Source organism: Zalophus californianus, chromosome 1 (genome assembly GCF_009762305.2).
Source record: "Zalophus californianus isolate mZalCal1 chromosome 1, mZalCal1.pri.v2, whole genome shotgun sequence".
Classification (NCBI taxonomy): Eukaryota; Metazoa; Chordata; class Mammalia; order Carnivora; family Otariidae; genus Zalophus; species Zalophus californianus.
In genome coordinates this window covers 4114807-4133639 of record NC_045595.1, presented here as the reverse complement: position 1 = coordinate 4133639, position 18833 = coordinate 4114807, and the positions used below count along the sequence as shown (strand labels likewise).

Here is an 18833-nt window from a genome sequence, read left to right as displayed (position 1 = left end):
CTCACAGAGGCGACACACGTACCCACCCCACCCCCCTCCAGGCCCCACTCCTGGGACCTGCTGGGGCCTCAGGCGGCTCCGAGCCCTCAGGGGCCCTCAGCAGCTCTGCGGAGCCGGCCCCAAGCCAGCCCCTGAAACCACATAAGCTCCAGTGTGTAGCCACTGACCACATGGCCCCAGCCCACATCAGCCCAGACTATGGTGCCATTCTTGACCCCTCCATCCCCTTGTGCAGTCAGATCCCAATTCCTCTGTCCACTTGAATCCATCACCAGTGCCAAGACCACCTCCCTGGTCTTCCCGACTGCCCCTTTCCGTCTATTTCCCCAGGTCCAAGTCGGATCATGTCACTGCCCGAGTCAGAAACCTCCTAGGCCTCCCCGCTGCCCTCTCCTTGAGCAGGAGCCCAGACTCCTCCAAGGGACTCTCCGCTCCCAGAACACAGCTGGTTTTCACCACGGCCTCGGCACACCGCTCCTGCACCCTTTCACTGGGCCAACCTGTCTCCTCCGGAAAGCCTCCCCTGACCCCTTCCTCCCGCCCCCAGGCTGAGCTAGGCACCCCCTCTGGGCCTCCTGACCGCCTGCAGGTGTCCCATCATGGCACTTAGCACTTCAGGGCAGGATCTCCCCACCTCAGCAACACACAGGCTTGGGACCAACCCCGGGCACCTCCACCCTGCAACACCAGTAGCAGCCTGTGCCCCTAGTCGGGACAGCTAAATGTCCCCAGGTGCTGCCGGGTGTCTGTGCTCTGGGGACAGTCATCCCAACTGAGCACCACTGCCCTGGGAGGTTGTATTGGTCCCCTGGGACAAAGGACCACAGACTCGGCGGCTTGAAACCACACACACTGATTATACCACAGATCTGGAAGCCATTAGTCCAACATGGGCCTCACTGGGTCAAATGCAGGTGTGGACAGGGCTGGCTCTTTCTGGAAGCTCCGGGAGGAGCTACCCATTTTGGCCTTTTCCAGCTTGGAGAGGCCACTGCACTCCTTGGCAAGAGAGACCCTTCATCTTCAGAGCCAGCCAAGTAGTCTTCCTGTCCGCAGCCCCTCCGGCTCCCCCGCCTCCCTGTTCCCCTTAGAAGGACCCTGGTGAGGACCCTGGGCCCACCTGGATAATTCTCCATCACCAGGTCCTTAACTGAATGAATCCTGGCTGCAAAGCCCCTTTTGTCACGTTAGGTGCCATGCATACAGGTTTCAGGGACTAGGGTGGGGACACCTTGGGCCCCTTCCAGAGGGGGCTTATTTGGCCCACTGCAGAGTCTGAAGGCTGGGTCACGTGTCTGTCTTCCCCCAGACAGGGCTGGACTCCACCAGATCGCTTCCACAGACCAAGAGGCAGCAGGCCTCCCTGTCACCATGGCTCCCCTGGATGGGTGGACCCAACCTCCCTCCCCAGCACTACGGCCACAGACGCCGGGCCCCAGGAGACGGGAGTCTGTGGCTGACCTGGGGAGGCAGCACACTGCTGTCAGATCTTAGCCCGCTGGGATGCAGTTCCACTTAGCAGATCCTAGGAGTCAAAGCCACAGATGAGGGGAGTTGATGGGGGGGCATGGGGCCAGGGAGTGTGAGCACCGGGGATAGTTGGGTTGGGGAAGGTGAAAGGTTCTGCAGACAGAGGTCAGTAATACGAATGCCTCCGAGCTGTACACTTAAAAGTGGTTAGAATGGAAATTTCATGTTCTGTGTATTTTACCCACATTTAAAAAAAGCACAGCGGCCTGTTCAGCAAGGGCTGGGCGCGTCCTGGACATGGAGGCAGAGCGTGGGGGCCAGAATCATCTGAGGTACATCAAGGGCCCAGGAGGGTGCGCTGTCAGCAAAGGGCTTCTGGAAACCCTAACAGCCCCTTAAAGCTGCCCCTTCGTCTTTCCCTGAAGGAAGAGCCGTGGCTCAGCAATGCCAAGCATAATTTACAGGAAGAGGCGAAATAAAAAGAGAAAACGCTCTAAATAAAGGGTATGTGAACAGAAACACATTTATTACAAAAAAAAAAAACCAAAAAAACAAAACAAAAAACAACACAAAAACATTCACATTGTATTGAGCTACAATATGGCAGCAGATAAAAAAAATTATTGTACACAGTTTAAGATAACTCCTAACAGAACATACTCTTGTAGCCACGTGACAGAACACGGGGATCCAAGCACTTAGTAGCGGCGAGTGAAGCGGGTGTCGTTGGGTCGGCTCCCCCGGTTCTGTCCTCCAAAGCCCCCCTGCATTCCACCGCGGGGGATCACGTGGCCCCGCGAGGCCCCACCAGGGGCAAAGCTGCCGCGCCTACGACCAACACGGATCCCGGGTTACAGAAGCCCGAGCCCCGTGGCCCTGCCGGCACACTTTCTAAACCTTCTCCCAGGTGAGCCAACATGCAGAGGAGACAGTAGGAGGACAAGCAGCATGGAACACTTACCCTGACATCCCTCCCCGGTTCATCATGTGACCCGGCCCAGAGTGACCAGACATACTTCTTTCGCCACCTACAAAACAAAACACACGGTTCAAGCAGCGCCTCCGAGCAAAGCGCATGGAGATGAGGACACCGACACAGGGCTCGTGTGACTCCAGTCCCTTTCCCGAGCCACCCAGTCAACCCAGAACCCGAAGATCCCGGCCGAGGCATCAGCACACGAACCACACACACCCGCTGTCCTAAGTCGAGGCAGAGAGGAGTGAGCATCCTCCGTTCCACCCCCGCCCCCCCACGTCCAGTAAGGGATGAGCAAGACCCTGTGGTCTTGGGCAGAGCAGAGAAAGCTCTTCCTGCCCTCAAGAAGCAGCCGGAGCTTTCCAGATGCTTCTCCACAAAGACAGACACACCCCGGCCGAGAGCCAGGCCTTACCTTGCCACCTCTTGTGGTCCCTGTCTATCATGCCTCCATCAGCAGCACCCTGCCACGCACGGTCATCCTCTATTCTTCGGCCATGGTCCCCCCAGTCACGTCTGCCCCTTGGAAAAAGAGATCTCTGATTTGGATTGCCCCCTTCTCTGCCTTTCGCAGTGGGAGGGGTGGTGGGTTCTGGAAGGTGGGTTTAGCATTGTGTGTCCAGTCCCCATCGCTTTCAGGGGTGGGGGTCCGTGGGAAGTGGAACCTGGCTCTCCAGGCTGCTCAGGGCTCTGAGGCGGCCCAAGCAGAGGCCAGTACGCTGGGTCAGGGGGCCGGCCCTCATCTTTCCCTGAGACCGAGGGTCCGCAGTTGGACACATCAATGCTGCCGGAGGCACGTGAGGCCGGCGCAAGCACGGTGGGGTGCAGGACACAAACCTGGGTGGAGGCGGCAGCCCCCGGCCCTCGCTCATCCTCTTGTCAGAGCTGTACCCGCCCCAGCCGTCGCGGGAGTCCCGCCCATGGCGCTCTGGTCCTCCGTGACGTTCGGGGTAATGCTGGATGTTAAAGAACCAGAAGAAAAAGCAGGCTTCGGTATCGAGCCTGGATCCCAAGGCCGTTGGGGCAACAAGCTAATAATCACAATGACAAGAGTTCACAAGTGCTAAGCACTCGACACGTGGTCTTGTGCCACACAGGCCTTTAGCTGCACGACAGCCACGTCCCCGAAGTCGCCCAGGCACTAGTGAGGACAGTCGAAGAACAGAGTCACAGAGTGGAGAAAGAAACTGAGGGCTGAGATCCACCCTAATCCAAGTGGAGAGAATTCAGGCACGAAGGAGAGAAGGGCACTTGGGCTTACTAACTGCCCTGCGCCAAGAACAGACAATCGTACGCCAGGTGCATGTGCCCCGGCCCCGCAGAACCACCAGAACAAAAGGGCCACTAGGGATCCTTTACCACGACTCATCCTGGGCCTGACGCCCCTGGCCAGCCCCCCGCCAGCCACCCTGGGGCCCCGCTTGTGGAAAAGGCTTGCCTGGCACAGGATACACGAATGCCTGACCCCGTTCCAGGCGCCATCTGAAAGAAGAATGGAAGAGAAAGCCTCCCATTCTAGAAAAAGCTTTATTTGTTTTAAATATTTATTTGAAAGAGCAAGCGAGCATGTGGGGGCTGGGAAGGGCAGAGGGAGAGAGAAGCCCAAGCAGACTCCCCGCTAAGCATGGAGCCCGACACGGGGATCCATCCCGTGACCCTGAGACCACCACCTGAGCCCAAACCAAAAGTCGGACACTTAACTCACTGCGCCGCCCCCCAGGTGCCCCCAGGAAAAGTGGTTTGAAACAAATGCCCACTCATCCTGCCCCTGAACCCTGCCCCTGCTCTCAGGGAGCCAGTGAGGTGGCTTTGGTTCCACTGTTACTCTCACCGTCCCACAAATCCAACCGGTGGCCCTGGCCCTCTCTTGGGCCGGGATCACACTGAGTGAGAAGACCGAGGAAGGAGTCCTGGTCATGAAGCCCTTGGATGGATGCGCCAACCACCCTGTGGCTGCTCCCCGTCCGGGCTTATCTTACCCATTAAACCAGAAAGTCTCCGAGGCCAGAGTGGGCTCGTGCTCACACCAGGAGCCCTAACCACTGTGCTCCACCCCTTGCTTCCCCCCTGGCCTCTCGTTCCCAAATGTGTGCAGACATCTCCCTCAACAGAAGGGGGAGGCAACTGTACACGATGGACAAAATACAGCATTGTTCCTTCCAGGAGCAAAATTAAAAGCCAAAGCGTCCAAGAAAGTCAGTGCTGCCACATGGAGCAAGAGCTGAGCAAATGAGACCCCAAAATAACACTTCCATAAAGAACCTTCAAAACACACCAGCTTTTTAAAAAAAAATCAGTCTGTGATTTAAACCACTTCCTTTACTTTTAGACAAACAAAAATATTTAATAAAGAATAATCGGGGCGCCTGGGTGGCTCAGTGACTTAAGCATCTGCCTTCAGCTCGGGTCATGGTCCCAGGGTCCTGGGATCGAGCCCCGAGTGGGGCTCCCTGCTCCGCGGGGAGCCTGCTCCTCCCTCTGCTCCTCCCACTGGCTTGTGCGCGCTCTAATGGACAAATAAAATCTTAAAAAAAAAAAAATATTTTATCAATAGCCTTCTAAAAACACAAAGCTGACAGAGAACACTTTTCAGATGAAGCCCACTTCTACTCTCCCTAGAATTTCACGACGTAGCCATGCTCTTCCATCCAACTGACCAACCCGTGCACGGGTTCAGCAAGACCAGAAAGCTTGTGCCAGGGTTCCCCTTCTGTGTCCCCTGTCCCCACCTGCCATCCAGGGCAGCACTGGGGTCTTATTTAGGACAGTGTGCGAGAGGAAAAGCAGCCTTTTAGTATCAGCAGCGCTTTAGTTACTAACAACGATGGGCAAGGGGGGCCGCAGGGACCAGGAGCTCCACATGAGGGACTACGCTAGCATGGCTATCGGCCCATTTGGTCCCACTCCCCTGTGCAGGAGAGGAAGCACCCTCCATTTCCAGCTGGAGACGCACGCTCAGCACAAGTGCTGGCACCAGGATGCGACTCTGGTTCTGGTTCTAGAGCCTGGACATTTAACCACCGCGTTCAACTTTACCAAAGAGAAACAGAAGACCACGTGTACATTTAGCTGCGTCTCAGGTTTACCTCCAGGAGTAGAGAAAAAGGAATCATGTGAGGATTCCTCCGGAGGTGGCAGAGGAAGCCCCTCCAGCTGGCCGAGGAAGGCAGCCACCCCCAGCCGTGCCCTCAGGAAGAGGGAGGAGGGAGCCGAACGGAGCGGTCTGTGCTAGAGGCAGGGAAAGGAAGCTCCAGGGCGGCAATTCTGCCCAACGATGCCCTGACCACACCCTTCCCTCAGTCCGCCTGATCTTCCAAGTAAACCCACGAAAGTCAATGCTCTTTGGGGAAGTTCTCAAGCTAAATCTAAAACAGGAAAAAGAAGCCAATCAAGTCTATTTTCTGATGCGATCATCCCGCAGAGCGCGGGTGTGGCCAAGACTAAGCTGCTTTCCGAGGCTCCGTGGGCAAGGGGACCCAGTCAGCACAGCGCTGCTCGGCCCCTGCGGCCCTGGACTTGCACGTGCTCAGCTGTGCAGCACGATCATCCAGCAGAGCCCGTCCAACACGCCCAAAGCTCTTTAGCCGTTAGTACAGGGCATTATTATTCTTACTTAGAGGTGAAAAGAACCTCAGGGTCAAGGCCTAAAGAGGCTCCAGGATAAATGACTCCTCCTCCTCAGCTGAGGAGGGAGAATCGATGCCACGGCAAAAATGGGGTACAAATGGAGTTTCGGACTCACCTGTCCTTCCCTTTCTCCCATCATGGATCTTGAACCTTCTCTCCTGAAAAAGGCAATTTACGTAAAAACATTAGGGAAAGAAATATAGGTCGGTTAGGCTCCCCACAAAAAAACATTTCCCAATGGGCGCCTGAGTGGCTCAGTTGGTTAAGCGACTGCCTTCGGCTCAGGTCGTGATCCTGGAGTCCCGGGATCGAGTCCCACATCGGGCTCCCTGCTCAGCGGGGAGACTGCTTCTCCCTCTGACCCTGCCCCCCTCTCGTGTACTTTCTCTCTCTCTCATTCTCTCTCAAATAAATAAAATCTTTAAAAAACAGAAAACAAAAAACATTTCCCAAATGGAAGCTAGGTAATTCACGCTCTAATGGTTCAAGTGGGCCCACAAAACCTGGAAGGGCCAACCCTAGTTCTTCAGCATTCAGAAAAAAAGGAGAGAAGGGGCGCCTGGGTGGCTCAGCCGTTAAGTGTCTGCCTTTGGCTCAGGTCATGGTCTCAGAGTCCTGGGATCAAGCCCGCATTGGGCTCCCTGTGCAGTGGGAAGCCTGCTTCTCCCTCTCCCACTGCCCACTCCCACTCAAGGTCTCTCTCCAATAAATAAATAAAATTTTTCTTTTTTTTCAAGATTTTATTTATTTATTTGACAGAGAGATACACAGCGAGAGAGGAACACAAGCAGGGGGAGCGGGAGAGGGAGAAGCAGGCTTCCTGCCGAGCAGAGAGCCCGATGAGGGGCTCGATCCCAGGACCCTGAGACCATGACCTGAGCCGAAGGCAGATATCCAACGACTGAGCCACCCAGGCGCCCTGAATAAATAAAATCTTAAAAAAAAGAAAGAGGAGAGAAGAGCAGACAGCGAGGGGGCAGGGAGGGCCAGGGGGGCCTGGCTGACCTGTCGACGGAGTGGTCAGGGTAGCGGCCCCGGTCCCTGTGGTCAAAGTCGTGGAAGCGGTCCTGGCGGTTGAAGTCAGAGTGGTAGCGCTCATCCAGGGCGGCCCGCTTTGCTTCTGGCCAATAGGCGTCGTCTCTCCTGGAAGAGGAAGAAAGGAGTAAGTGCAATTTCTCCTCCACTTTCATGACCTTTGGGGAAGTAGGTGAACCAGACCCTCAACTGGTCCTTGGCTCCTATTACTTCATGAGCTGAGAGGGGCTGGCAGGGGGATGTGGAATCCAACTGTAAGACTCCATTCTATTTCGTCTAACGTGCCCCGCTTCCCCTACACAGAACTTTGGTTTCCCTGACAGGAGGGCAGGTGGGCACACATGCACCTCTACAGGTTGCCTCTGGGAGTAGCACACAGCCTCGATCTATCAGGACAGCAAGCGAGAGCGGGGACCCCGAGCTCTCCTCAGCACATGGTCTGTCCTCCAACGTGGACTTGACCCAGCAGACACAAGTGGCAGGGCTTTGAGAAGCACTCGAAACATACGGTTTCAAAACACTTAGGACCGTAATGAACTCCCAGCATCAGTATTTTGCACAAAGGCCAAAAGTCCTAAAATAACTTGAAGGCCCTCAAAAGCAGTCTTGCTGAATATTACACGGGGACCTCTCTAACCCATGCAGTTGAGAAAAGATGAATACAAACTGTGTTTTTTCCCAAGTGGGGAGGCAGGTGGAAAAGCTTTGATCAGATCAATGCTGGGACTACCACCCCCGACTCCCGACAGCACGTTTGAAATAAGGCCTGTTTTTTACTGGGGCTAACGTTTTAGTATTCACGTCACAAGAGCATGTCCGGGAAATAAAAGAATGTTCTTCGAATAAACCGGGTCACTAGAGTGACGACAAAGCCTAGAAAGGGGGCCCAAAGGATGGGTTTCTTGGTCTCTGGCCACCCACTTGGTACTCGGATGTCATGTGCGGCTCTGGGAGTCTGCACTCCTTCCTAGGGGGTTTGCACTAGGACTTGAACATGAGGCTTTACTAGACACTGCTTTGCGCAACCATTTCTCCACCGACCCCTAACCATGACTCATGTTCCTGACGACGTAAAGGACATCAAATTGTGCGGTAGCATGCGCTTGTGCTGCCTTTGAAACAAAACTCTCCCATTAACATGCTCTTGGGGCCCATACCCTAGTTCTAAACGCCCCAGGCCACCACTAGGGTGGGCTGAGAGCCGCTCCACTTAGCTCCACTTACCGGCCATCCACGTCGTAGGGCCTCCGCACCGCAGGCCGCCGCTCCTGCTCGTAGCGCAGCTCCTGCTGGCGCCGCAGCTCCTCGCGCTCGCGGTGGATGCGCTCCTGCTCCCGCCGCCGCTCGTGCTCCACGTGCATGCGCTCTCGCTCCAGCCGCTCCCGCTCCATGCGCTCGCGCTCCAGCCGGTGCCGGTGGAAGGCCAGCCGTTCGCGGGCAATCTCCAGCCGCTCGCGCTCCTCCCGCTCCCACTGCGCCTGCATGCGCTGCTCCCACTCACTGCGCTCACGCACCCTGTGAGAGAGCAGCAGCTGGAGGGGCCACGGGCCACCCAGCGGCTCCCAAGCCGGGAATGCAGGCCCGCCCTGGGGCTCGGCAGAAACTCGAACTCGGGGCCATGCCTCCCCCTACGGGACTCCAGCTCTCGCAGGCCCACTGACGAGAGGGCAAGGGCGGTAGCAGGCCTGGAATGCCAGCGCGGGCCCCGCTCCAGCCACGTTCCTGCCCGGCGGGTCATTGGGGCAAAGAGGCGTGTGCACGTAAAGGGGCAGCTAGAATAGGAGCTCAGCCTCACTCTCTGAAATTTTTTCTGGAGCTCAACATCTCATTCCATGAAATAGCCCATTAAAACTAAGCAAAAGAACATCCTTTTCATAGTGAACTAAGTCTCGATGAAAACCTCTGCTTCCTAACCCGTGCGCTTCAATGAGTCACCAGGGAATGGGGCGAATCTTTGGATGCGGTTTTAGAAGTTCAGATGAGCTGACTGACCAGCGGGGGCCTGCAGCGGCAGCGAGAGGGGCCGGCAAGGCTGTGCGGGACCCCTGGCTGCTACTCTGTCGCTAGCGATAGCAACCGCACCCCAGCGCGTTTCTTCCTGGTGCCCCGTGCGGGTGACGGCGAGCAGCCAGGGGACAGGGCTGCCGGGCTGTCTCCCCCCAGCCCTGGCCACGCACTTCCAGATACATGTTTGTACCCGCAGAAGTGCATACTCCGGCCTCACTGTGCCCGTGGTCTGGACCAAAACAGCTACTCTTCTCCCGTGTACCCCAATGCCCAGTGAAGCTGAGCCACGCTGCATGGCTGGTGGCATCTGACCTGTCCCTTTGGGCAACTCTCCTTCTGTCTGCTTTTCCTGTCAGGTTGCTTTCGCCTTTGTTACAGTGATTTCAAATTGCGTTTATTCCCATCTCTGTGTCTTTCACGAAACGAACAGAAGTCATATTCTTATTCAGTCGACTTCTCCTTCCAACCCTAAACTCCTGAATATACTTACTTCCAACTTTATACAAATGTAGACTTCGTGTTTACATTCAGTCACCAGTTTATGGTGGCTGTTTTATCACTGACGTGAGCTGGAGACCCAAAGTGCTGTCTAAAGAACAGCTAAGTGACCTGAAGCTATCTGGGGGAGTCCAACCTTTTGTCACTAGTGAGAAATGTCCCTTTTGACATCTTACAGTTCCACACGCACATGGGTCAGGTCCGCAGCTCCATTTGCCAGTTACTTCAACAAAAGTGCCTTCTGCCTTGCCCTTGGAAGCAGGAAGCTTACCGCTCCCCCAACTCATTCTCACTCTGCCAATATTACTAATGATTTTTTTAAAACTCCTAAGTTGAGGGGCACCTGGGGGGGCTCAGTCAGTGGAGCGTCCGAGTCTTGGTTTCAGCTCAGGTCATGATCTCTGGGTCATGAATTCGAGCCCCATGTCGGGTTCTGCACTCAGTGGGGAGTCGGTTTGGTACTCTCTCTTCTCTGCCTCTGCTGCCCACCCACCCCCTAAAATAAATAAATCTTTAAAAAAAAAAATTTTTTTTTTTTCCTATCAAGAAACAATTCAACTGTCATGACTCTCTCCCTGCATATGTTCCGCTGTTTCTCGTTTTCCCTTTCTGCATCTTCTGGAGCACGTGTGGTATGTTTGTTAACGAGCACTACTGCATCAAGAAGGCATTCCAACTCCCTGCCGTTCCCTTGCGTAACCTTCAAAAAGAGATGGGCCTATCTGCATGAAAAGATCATTGGAAAAAAACCACAGCATAAAAGTCAAAGGAGCCAAGAGGTTTAAAGCAATATTCCACAGACAGGGGACTTTGGAACTATCCCCCTAGGGTACGATTATAACCAGTCCAGAGATACAAGCAAACCAGTAACACTCCTGGACACGGACTCACCTACGGGACTCGGAGTCTCTCGACTTCCGAGGCTCTTTGACTTTATCAAAGGACACAACGGACCGCTTCTCTCTGCTGGCTGATTTGCGATCCTGGCTCTTAGAAACCTAGTTCACCAAGAAACATCCAGAAGTTAAAGCAGAAATGACAACAGAAGAATCAGGTGGGTCCAGGTCCAAGCATCCAAAATGAAGGCTGGAAATGAACACTAATGTTTAATGGAACAAGAAGGTAACAAGGTGTTCCCCTCCTAAGAAATGTCATGTTTTCCTTATCATAGTTCAAAGTCAGAGCCTCATCACCATGCTAAACTATCCACTGAGTATTTTCAATAGGGTCAAAATGGAAGCCCTTCCCCCACTAAACTTTTTAATGATCATAACCAATTTTTTAATACTTTGTCTTCTGCGTCCAAAATAGATTCCTTACTCTTCTTGTTCTTTCCCTAATTAAGTAAGTGCCCAACCATGGCTACTTATGTATATCGGAGGATTCCTGATTTGTGTAGTCACATTATTTCTTTGAGATCTTCCCATCTTAGCCCTGGAGCTCGTACATCAGTTGTGGCCATTTTCCAATCATTTTATGTAAAATAAATGTAAAAGAGATCACATGTATTATAATATTAACAGAGATCATTTGCACAAACACAAACAGACTGAAACGTTCCATAACAAGCTTGCAGGAACTTCAATGGTTTGTCACCTTACAGCACAGGGTAACATGGCAGGCCTTAGGCTGGAGCCTGGGAACCTAGCGCCTAGACCATGCAAATGTTTTGTGCTGACCACCTGCTTTCCTTCTGGGGGTCAGGAAGTTTGTATCTGGCAGAACGCCCATGTAACCATTCCCTGATAAAACCCTGGGGTGCTGAGCCTCTAACAGGCTGATGGGCTTCCCTGGGCAGGAACAGTGCCCACGTGCTGGTACACTTTCAGGGCTGCGTGAGCTCACAGGCAGGAGCGAGCACAAGGGAGTCTGCACGGGTCTCCTGCACACGCTGCCTATGTCTTTTCCCCACGATCTGGATGCGGTCCTTACTGTACCACTGGAGCCAATCTTAGCTGGGAGTGCCCACCACAGGCTAAGCCCAGTGGTCCTTAAGAGTGAATCACTGAATGTGGGTGGCCTTGGGGACCCTGGCCCTGTATCTACCCAAGTTGCAAGACTGTCAAAAATTGCATTTATGGATATCAACAGCTGCCCAAGACCCTAATAGCAGGCAGAGTGAAGTGGTAGGAACCTAAGATGGGTCCTCTGTGACTTCTGTGCTCTATGGAGCACCCGCAAGGAGCAAGAGCGTGGGACTGAGCCAAAGTGGAGACCGGACTTAGAAAAGCAGGAAAGGCTGGCTGGGTTGTACAGGAGTTTAGGAATGCACAATGGAGAGCTACTGAAACTTTCAGGGGAGGCAATGAAAACAGCCACATACAGGCTGATTCAGAAAAAAAAAGCCAACCAGGGCGCCTGGGTGGCTCAGATGGATAAGCGTCTGCCTTCAGCTCAAGGTCATGATCCCAGGGTCCTGGGATCAAGTCCCGCATCAGGCTCCCTGCTCAGTGCAGAGCCTGCTTCTCCCTCTCCCTCTGCCATTCCCTCTGCTTGTGCTCTTCTGTCAAATAAATAAATAAATTCTTAAGAAAAAAAAGCCAACCAGTCCCATATTTGAATTTTATAAGACCATTGCTCTAACCCTTGAGCTATTATGGAACCTTCTCCACCACATCTCAATTTTAAAATTAGCTTTAGAAAATTAAAAAAAAAAAAAACAAAAAAACAAAAAAACCCCAAAAAACAGGGGTGCCTGGGTGGCTCAGATGGTTAGGCATCTGCCTTTGGCTCAGGTCATGATCCCAGGGTCCTGGGATCGAGCCCCACATCGGGCTCCCTGCTCAGCGGGAAGCCTGCTTCTCCCTCTCCCACTCCCCCTGCTTGCATTCCTGTTCTCGTTAACTCTCTGTCAAATAAATAAATAAAATCTTAAAAAAAAAATTTCCTCATCAGAATTAGTAATGAAAGCTTTTCAAACTGTTTCTTAGAATGTCAAGATGTCTACAGTTTGAAAAGATATACCACCTTTCTTAAATTAAGCTCAAAAATCCCCTAAACTATATAGAAATATAAATGAAAGAAATGTGAAATGAAAAAAATAGTATACCCTAATTAGAAAATTAATACTCACTCTCTCTTTGGATCCTGATGTTTTGACACTAATAACAGGCACACCTTTAGATTTATCCATCACCACAGTCCGCTCTGTTCCTCGACTTCCTACAGGAAGAAAGGAGTTGTGTAACATAAGAAACAGGAAACACCCAAATTAGAAAAAAGTACTCAACTCTATGGAAAAGAAATCTAATTTGTGTTGCTGACTGACTACAGTAAACAATGAAGTACACCAACCAGAAAAAGAACAAACACCAAGTGGCATCTCTGGGGACAATACCTGATTTTGTAGTTCGAGATCGCTCTGAGGGGCCAGGTTTCTGATCATCTTGATCTTTACTCTTTTCTCCACTTCCGTCTTCACCTTTCTTAACGTCCTCTTTTCTATCAGCTTTATCTTCCCTCTTAAGGTTTGCAGACCTAAAAATAATGTCCCAGGACACACAGGCACGTTAGATCCCCTATTTAGAGCAAAGCAGGCACGACCTGACTCTTGCCCTGAGCACCACAGGACCAGGAGGCTGCCTGGGTTGGCATCGACAGGACGATGAACAACAGGGAGTCCCACCTGCTCTCCCCAAGCACCCCCGGAAGAGTGACTGCAGGAAGGAATCATCTCAGCTACTGGAGGTGAAACCCTTCCACCAAACGTAAAGAAACGAAGGGATGAGGGGCCTTGCAGTCTCCCCCAGCTGTATGGAAAACGTGCAGAACGGGAACTACAGAAAAGGACCATCTTGGCCACAGCTCCCTCACAGAAGAGCAGTACCTGTCGCTGGTGCTGGACTTCTCCTTTTTCCCCTCACCCTCTCTCTTTTCAGAGGTTTTCTTCCCAGTAGGCTCATTTTTTGCCTGAAAAAGAGAACGAAATGCAAGTATTACCTTATTTCCTAAAAGGGTCACATCCCTGGAAGAAAACAGCCACTTACTTTTTCCACTGAGATCATCTTCCCATGGAGCTCTGTTTTGTGCAGGTGGTTAATGCATTTTGTGGCCTCTTCTGCTGTGGACATCGTAACAAAGCCATAGCAGCGAGCTCCAGGACTCCGGGCATTTGTCACCACCTTGGCACCCACCACCTCAAAGGAAAGCACACAAATATGGCTCAGACAGGAGCCCCACTACTGCCCCAACCCCCAGATGAAATGAGCAGGGCATCACAGTTCACACTGCTTTCCTCGGATCCACGAGTCCTGGCGCCCTCCCTGGGGTGAGGACTGTGGGAGAGGCCCTGTTACCTGGTGCCTGACAAGTGGCACCTGACAACTAAGGAGGATAATGCTATTGCCTCACTGCGACTCCTCTGAGGCTCTGCCTCACTTCCGGCTGCTTCTCCTGGGCACCAGGATGGCAGTACAGAGAAGCATCGAGGAAGTGAAATACAAGGCAGGCCACTGCCGGCATTCCGTTAGCCATGTGGGCAGTGAAGCAGGAAGACATAGCTGGAGATGGAGCCTGAGAGACGACACTCGGAGCAGTAACAAAATTCAGTGAGAGGTTTCTGGTGCTACAGGCACATCTTTACATGCTACTTACTTTTCCTGATGACCTCACAAGCTGAAGTTAGGCACCCGGGCTCAGGGGAGGTCCCCCATAAGCCAGTATTCATCCTCATTACGCCACACAGAGACTCAGACCCAAGGGAGTTTCCAAATGGGCTGGTTCCCTGACTCAAACACCTGAAGCCTGCAATGCACCAGAGACACTGGAGGCTCCAAGGTGACATGTCCCTGCTGAGAGCACCCATCTGCTCTGAGGGCCACAGTGGAATCATCAAAGGGGCCGACCTTGTATTACTGAGCCTCAGGGAATCACTAGTTCTTTCTACAACCATGTCATATTTAATTCCGTTCATTAGTTCTCGAACATCGATAATCAAGGTAAATACTATTGGTTTTCTCTGTTGTGACTGGCTGAACCCTTACTACAAAGGTCCGTGCCTTTGGCTTGCCCCAAAAGCTACCTCTGAGACAAGGAGCCCAGGATAGTGAAGAAGAGTACGAAGAGACCCAACACAGGTGCTCTGAAACACACAGGGAACTGCAGCAGGCCTTGGGGGCGGGGGGAGGCGGGTGCATCTATCCATCACTGCCATAGTTCACAGGCTGAGCAGGGAGGGAGGACAGGCAGGTGCTGCAGAGGACAAGTGGCCAGAGCTGCCCCAGCTGTGGGTGAGAGCAGGTGAGCTGAGAGTCATGAGGTGGAGGCACCAACAGCTCTGCTATAGCTACACACACCATCTCAGGGAGGCAGCAACTTTCAGGGCCCCCAAGTGTAGAAACAAGGTTCACATGGGGGAAGTGACATGCTCCCGGCCACAAAACTGAGCAGCAGAGCTGTGGCCTCTAGCTACCCAGACCAATCTGACTCCACGGGCCCTGTTCACAACCCCTTTCCACAGCCTCACTGGAGTTCTGTACTCTCCCCACCCCACCCTCTGCTATGACCCCCAAAACCCTCCCTGAGTTGGAGTTTAAGGCTCAAAACCATTAGAAATGGATTCAGGAAATCCTCTAAAATTGAAGTGGTGGCTTTTGGGCCAGGGAAAAGGGAAGAAAAAATACTAAGTTGATGTGGGCTCTGGGAGCTTCCACCTCTCTCACCTCTAGCCATGGACAGATCCTTCACAAGCCATAAGCAAACGTGAGCCTAAAGAATGGCAAGGTGTTGTTCAGAGCAGTCACCAAGAGGGGACAATCATCTGCATGTAGAGGCCATACTACACTGGCTTCAAAACATTTTCTTCTCCAGAAAACCCCTGGTCTTACCTTCCCATATTTGCTGAAAAGATTCTTCAAATCTGTAGCTCTGGTGGTAGAAGAAAGTCCACTAACCCAGAAATTTCTACCACAACTGCTACGACCTATTTCAAAAGAAAAGCCTGGTCAGAAACACCATACTCACAGGATCCTGAATCTTAAAGACGGAAGTCAGTCATTCCAAACCAGACACTTTCCAGTTGCCAGCACAACCCAAGCCAGCTTAGGCAGGAGGGCCTGCCCCCGTCCTCACACAACCCTTGCAAATGCACACTAGGCCCACCAGGGCTGCGAGCAATGCCACTTACGATATAGTGAGTCAGGGGCTATTAGGACCAGGGGAAGTTTGCTCCCTCAGAAAGTCACCAAATGGCATTAGGCAGCCCAGTGGGGTGGCTTCTGAACATAAAACAGCTGCTATCAGGATGAACCCAATTCAGAAGCTTCTCTTTCTTGTCACAAATACCTTCCCACCTATCCCTTGTTTGTATTCTAGGCTGCTAAGAAGGAATGTGAACCGACAAAATGTCTTCTCCATTAGCGATTTTAGTAACAGATAGTGGTGTTGATAAATCTGAAGTATCAGGTAACCCCAAGATACCTGAAACCAGAAAAAATTTTTCCATTTACAAGTGTCACTGAGGCTAAGGAATCAGTAAATCGGAGGGTCAATCAGGATTAATGAGCTCAAAGTGTCAAAGTGCTCTAGCCAAAGCAGGAGTCTGCTTCAGATCGATACCTTAACTCTGAGGACCTGGCTTGCTCCCTATAACCCAGAACCTGCAGAGTGAATAGCAGAGGAGTAGAGAAAGGCTTCATGAAAGGCTGAGGCAAATCTGGGTAAGAAACGCAGTACGCAATGAACTAGAACCAGAAACCCCACTGCTGCCAAGGCCAAACATGCTCCAAGAGACCAGTGTCACCCCAGTGACCTACCCTTTTCCTCTTTGGAAAGCCTTTTTGTATCCGAGTCATCTTCGACAGAACTAGAGACAAAAGATAATGTCACTCCAGAAGGAAAAAGCAGAGACGAAACAAACTCAAAATTATAAAACACGTGCTGAGGTTGCATACCTACCCGAAATTTAGTTCTGAAAAAATGATACCCCGACAAACTTGTATTGGAAATCTGACCTAACCATAAGATTTCAGACCCATAGGAGTTAATTAATTCTGCTGGGCTAAAGATAATTAGGAAGATTTAAAGAAAACAACCATGACAGGTTGAGAAAAGAAAAAAGATTATGTAATCAGTTTAAAATAAACAAAGAGAAATAAAACATTGCTTAGAAGTAAACTACAATTGCATCAGTCTGGCTGGCCAATTGCAGAAAAAACAGCTTATGTGTGTCATTAAATGACCAATGAAAAGGAGATAGCGTCTGGTCTAAAACTGAGAAAAAACAAACCTCATTTTCTGATCAGCGCCCTCACTGGCTGAGGACTCTTTAGGAGCCGGAGGGACTTCATTACAAGCTTCAAAAGCAAACTTCTTCACGTCTTCTTTGCTATCTCTGGGGTCTGGGCTTGAGGCTTCCGGGGGCGCTTCCGCGGCCTCCTCGCTAGAGGCTTCCGTGTGCTCTGAGGCTTTACTACTCTGCTCAACTGGCTTCTCTAGCCCTACAGGCTCACAGTCCGTCCGCGCGCCATCGCCTGGCTGCTCCACGGGCTCCCTTTTCACTACCGCTAACAGGGTGTCTGCCCTGCTCGACTGAGCTTGTGCTGTTGACTCGCTGGCCAAATCTAAATCACCCTCCTCCGGATGGGCGCTGCCAAAAAGGTCCTCTTCCTCCGCAAGCTTTCTGTCTGGCCCCACGCTACTTGTATCCTGTGCAAAGGGCTGCTCCAGCTCGGAACCTTCTTCTTTTACTGGCTCAGATTTACAAGTTTCCCCCAAAATGTCGAGTATTTTCTCATTTTCTACGGATTTAACAGGAATAGAATGGCACAAGGTTTAATTACCAGGGAAATAAAGCAATCACAAATGCGGAACTGGCACGGCTGCCACACTAACACGAAGAGAACTGCTAGCTACACAGAGATTGGAAAACCCGCGGGTACACAAAGTTACACCGGTTACACTACCTGCACTCCAACCGACTGCTACAGTAAGCCGCTACGCTACATGGAAGAGAAAAGCATCCCAGAGATTTAACCCCCAAAACCTTCTGGCTGATTCTTGACAGTCTTCATTCTGTCGTCGTTTACATAGGACTCTTCCGAATTTAGCTTCCAAAGTCCAAGGTGCTTAACTGAATGTATCACCATTCACTGAACAGCTCAATTTCCAAATTTCTTTGAATTTCTTTTAACAGAACAGTCCAACATGAAAACCAGAATCTCTTCCATCGGTGCTCTGAGATATTTGCAGTCCAGAAAGTGAATAGCATTTGTTTGGAATTCTCATGAAGAAACTCTTTCCTCTTCTGGAATCCAGTTATGTCTCAATGTTTTAAAATGCATCTCCCTACAGCTACCTGCACTGCCTGAATTAAAAACCACAAAGTTAAGACACTGCCCAATATCACAAGATCTGTTTTGTGGGGAGCACGGGTATTAGCGCGTGAGAGGCATCATGCAAACTCTTTCTACGTTCGTTTAAGTGCCGTTTACGTTTAAAAAGGCATGAGATCGTTTCATCTCATCCATACATTCTGTAACATGAGAAGTGAGCCACTTTCACAGATCTGGTGATATGGCTGGGTTTCCAATCTCTATGATCCTGGTATGTTCTGGATCGTAAACCTTTAGAACAATGTATACTACGGTAAGGCAACTTTTTAAAATTAAAGAATTTAAATTAGAGAAGGTGGAAAGCTAGAATGGTTCCAAACCCCCGCTGGTAAGTTTTTCATTTAACAGTACCTGGCTCCAAGGATGGCTCTTCAATTTCCTGCAACAAAAAACATAAATAAGATTGTGCCAGATGAATGAAACCTACAGCTTCTTTACACCAAAAACTGTAACTAAAAAGGGAATTTCTAAAACACGTACTAAGAAACTCACAAACACAACAGGTGGAGAACCTACTCACATTCAGGACAGAGCCCACACACAACACTGCACCTCACTCGCCTCTGCCCCAAACCCCACCCCACCCCCTCCGCCTGGGCTACTCTTAAGGGGCCTGGGATCTGGCTTTTGCTCCTGTTTGTGCTGCCTCATTTCTCCAGCGCCTGGCAACATTATCACTTTCCATGGGAATGACTGCATCACATACCCGTCTGTCCCCCTAGACCGAACTCTTAAAAAAGCCGAGAGAGCAGTGTTTTTGTCTACATGCGGTATGTAACAGAATGCCTGACCTTTATCATTTTTTTTCACTTAACGTAGATTAACTTCTGAAAATTTGAGTGAGGGAATAACGGCACAGGTGGTTTGACCCCTGTTCTCAGTTCTCATGG

At 51.4% G+C, this 18833-nt stretch overlaps 1 protein-coding gene across 4 annotated transcripts in view; it reads right to left on the bottom strand.

The window, feature by feature from the left end:
- Window positions 1-1976: 1976 nt before the first annotated feature.
- Window positions 1977-18833, bottom strand: part of SAFB (scaffold attachment factor B) — a 36346-nt gene continuing 19489 nt past the window's right edge. For 2 of the 4 annotated variants that reach the window (XM_035722262.1, XM_035722264.1), the window contains 16 exons: window positions 18295-18322; window positions 16839-17349; window positions 16366-16415; window positions 15439-15533; window positions 13600-13749; window positions 13440-13522; window positions 12951-13090; window positions 12687-12775; window positions 10505-10611; window positions 8333-8623; window positions 7079-7216; window positions 6189-6231; window positions 3284-3402; window positions 2862-2968; window positions 2432-2498; window positions 1977-2298 (listed from right to left, as the gene is read on the bottom strand). In XM_035722262.1, the coding sequence (XP_035578155.1) occupies window positions 2169-2298; window positions 2432-2498; window positions 2862-2968; window positions 3284-3402; window positions 6189-6231; window positions 7079-7216; window positions 8333-8623; window positions 10505-10611; window positions 12687-12775; window positions 12951-13090; window positions 13440-13522; window positions 13600-13749; window positions 15439-15533; window positions 16366-16415; window positions 16839-17349; window positions 18295-18322 (2148 nt within the window). In that variant the 3' untranslated portion in view covers window positions 1977-2168. The remainder of the gene's footprint in view (window positions 2299-2431; window positions 2499-2861; window positions 2969-3283; window positions 3403-6188; window positions 6232-7078; window positions 7217-8332; window positions 8624-10504; window positions 10612-12686; window positions 12776-12950; window positions 13091-13439; window positions 13523-13599; window positions 13750-15438; window positions 15534-16365; window positions 16416-16838; window positions 17350-18294; window positions 18323-18833) is intronic. The other 2 variants (XM_035722263.1, XM_035722266.1) reach the window with 1 other exon arrangement.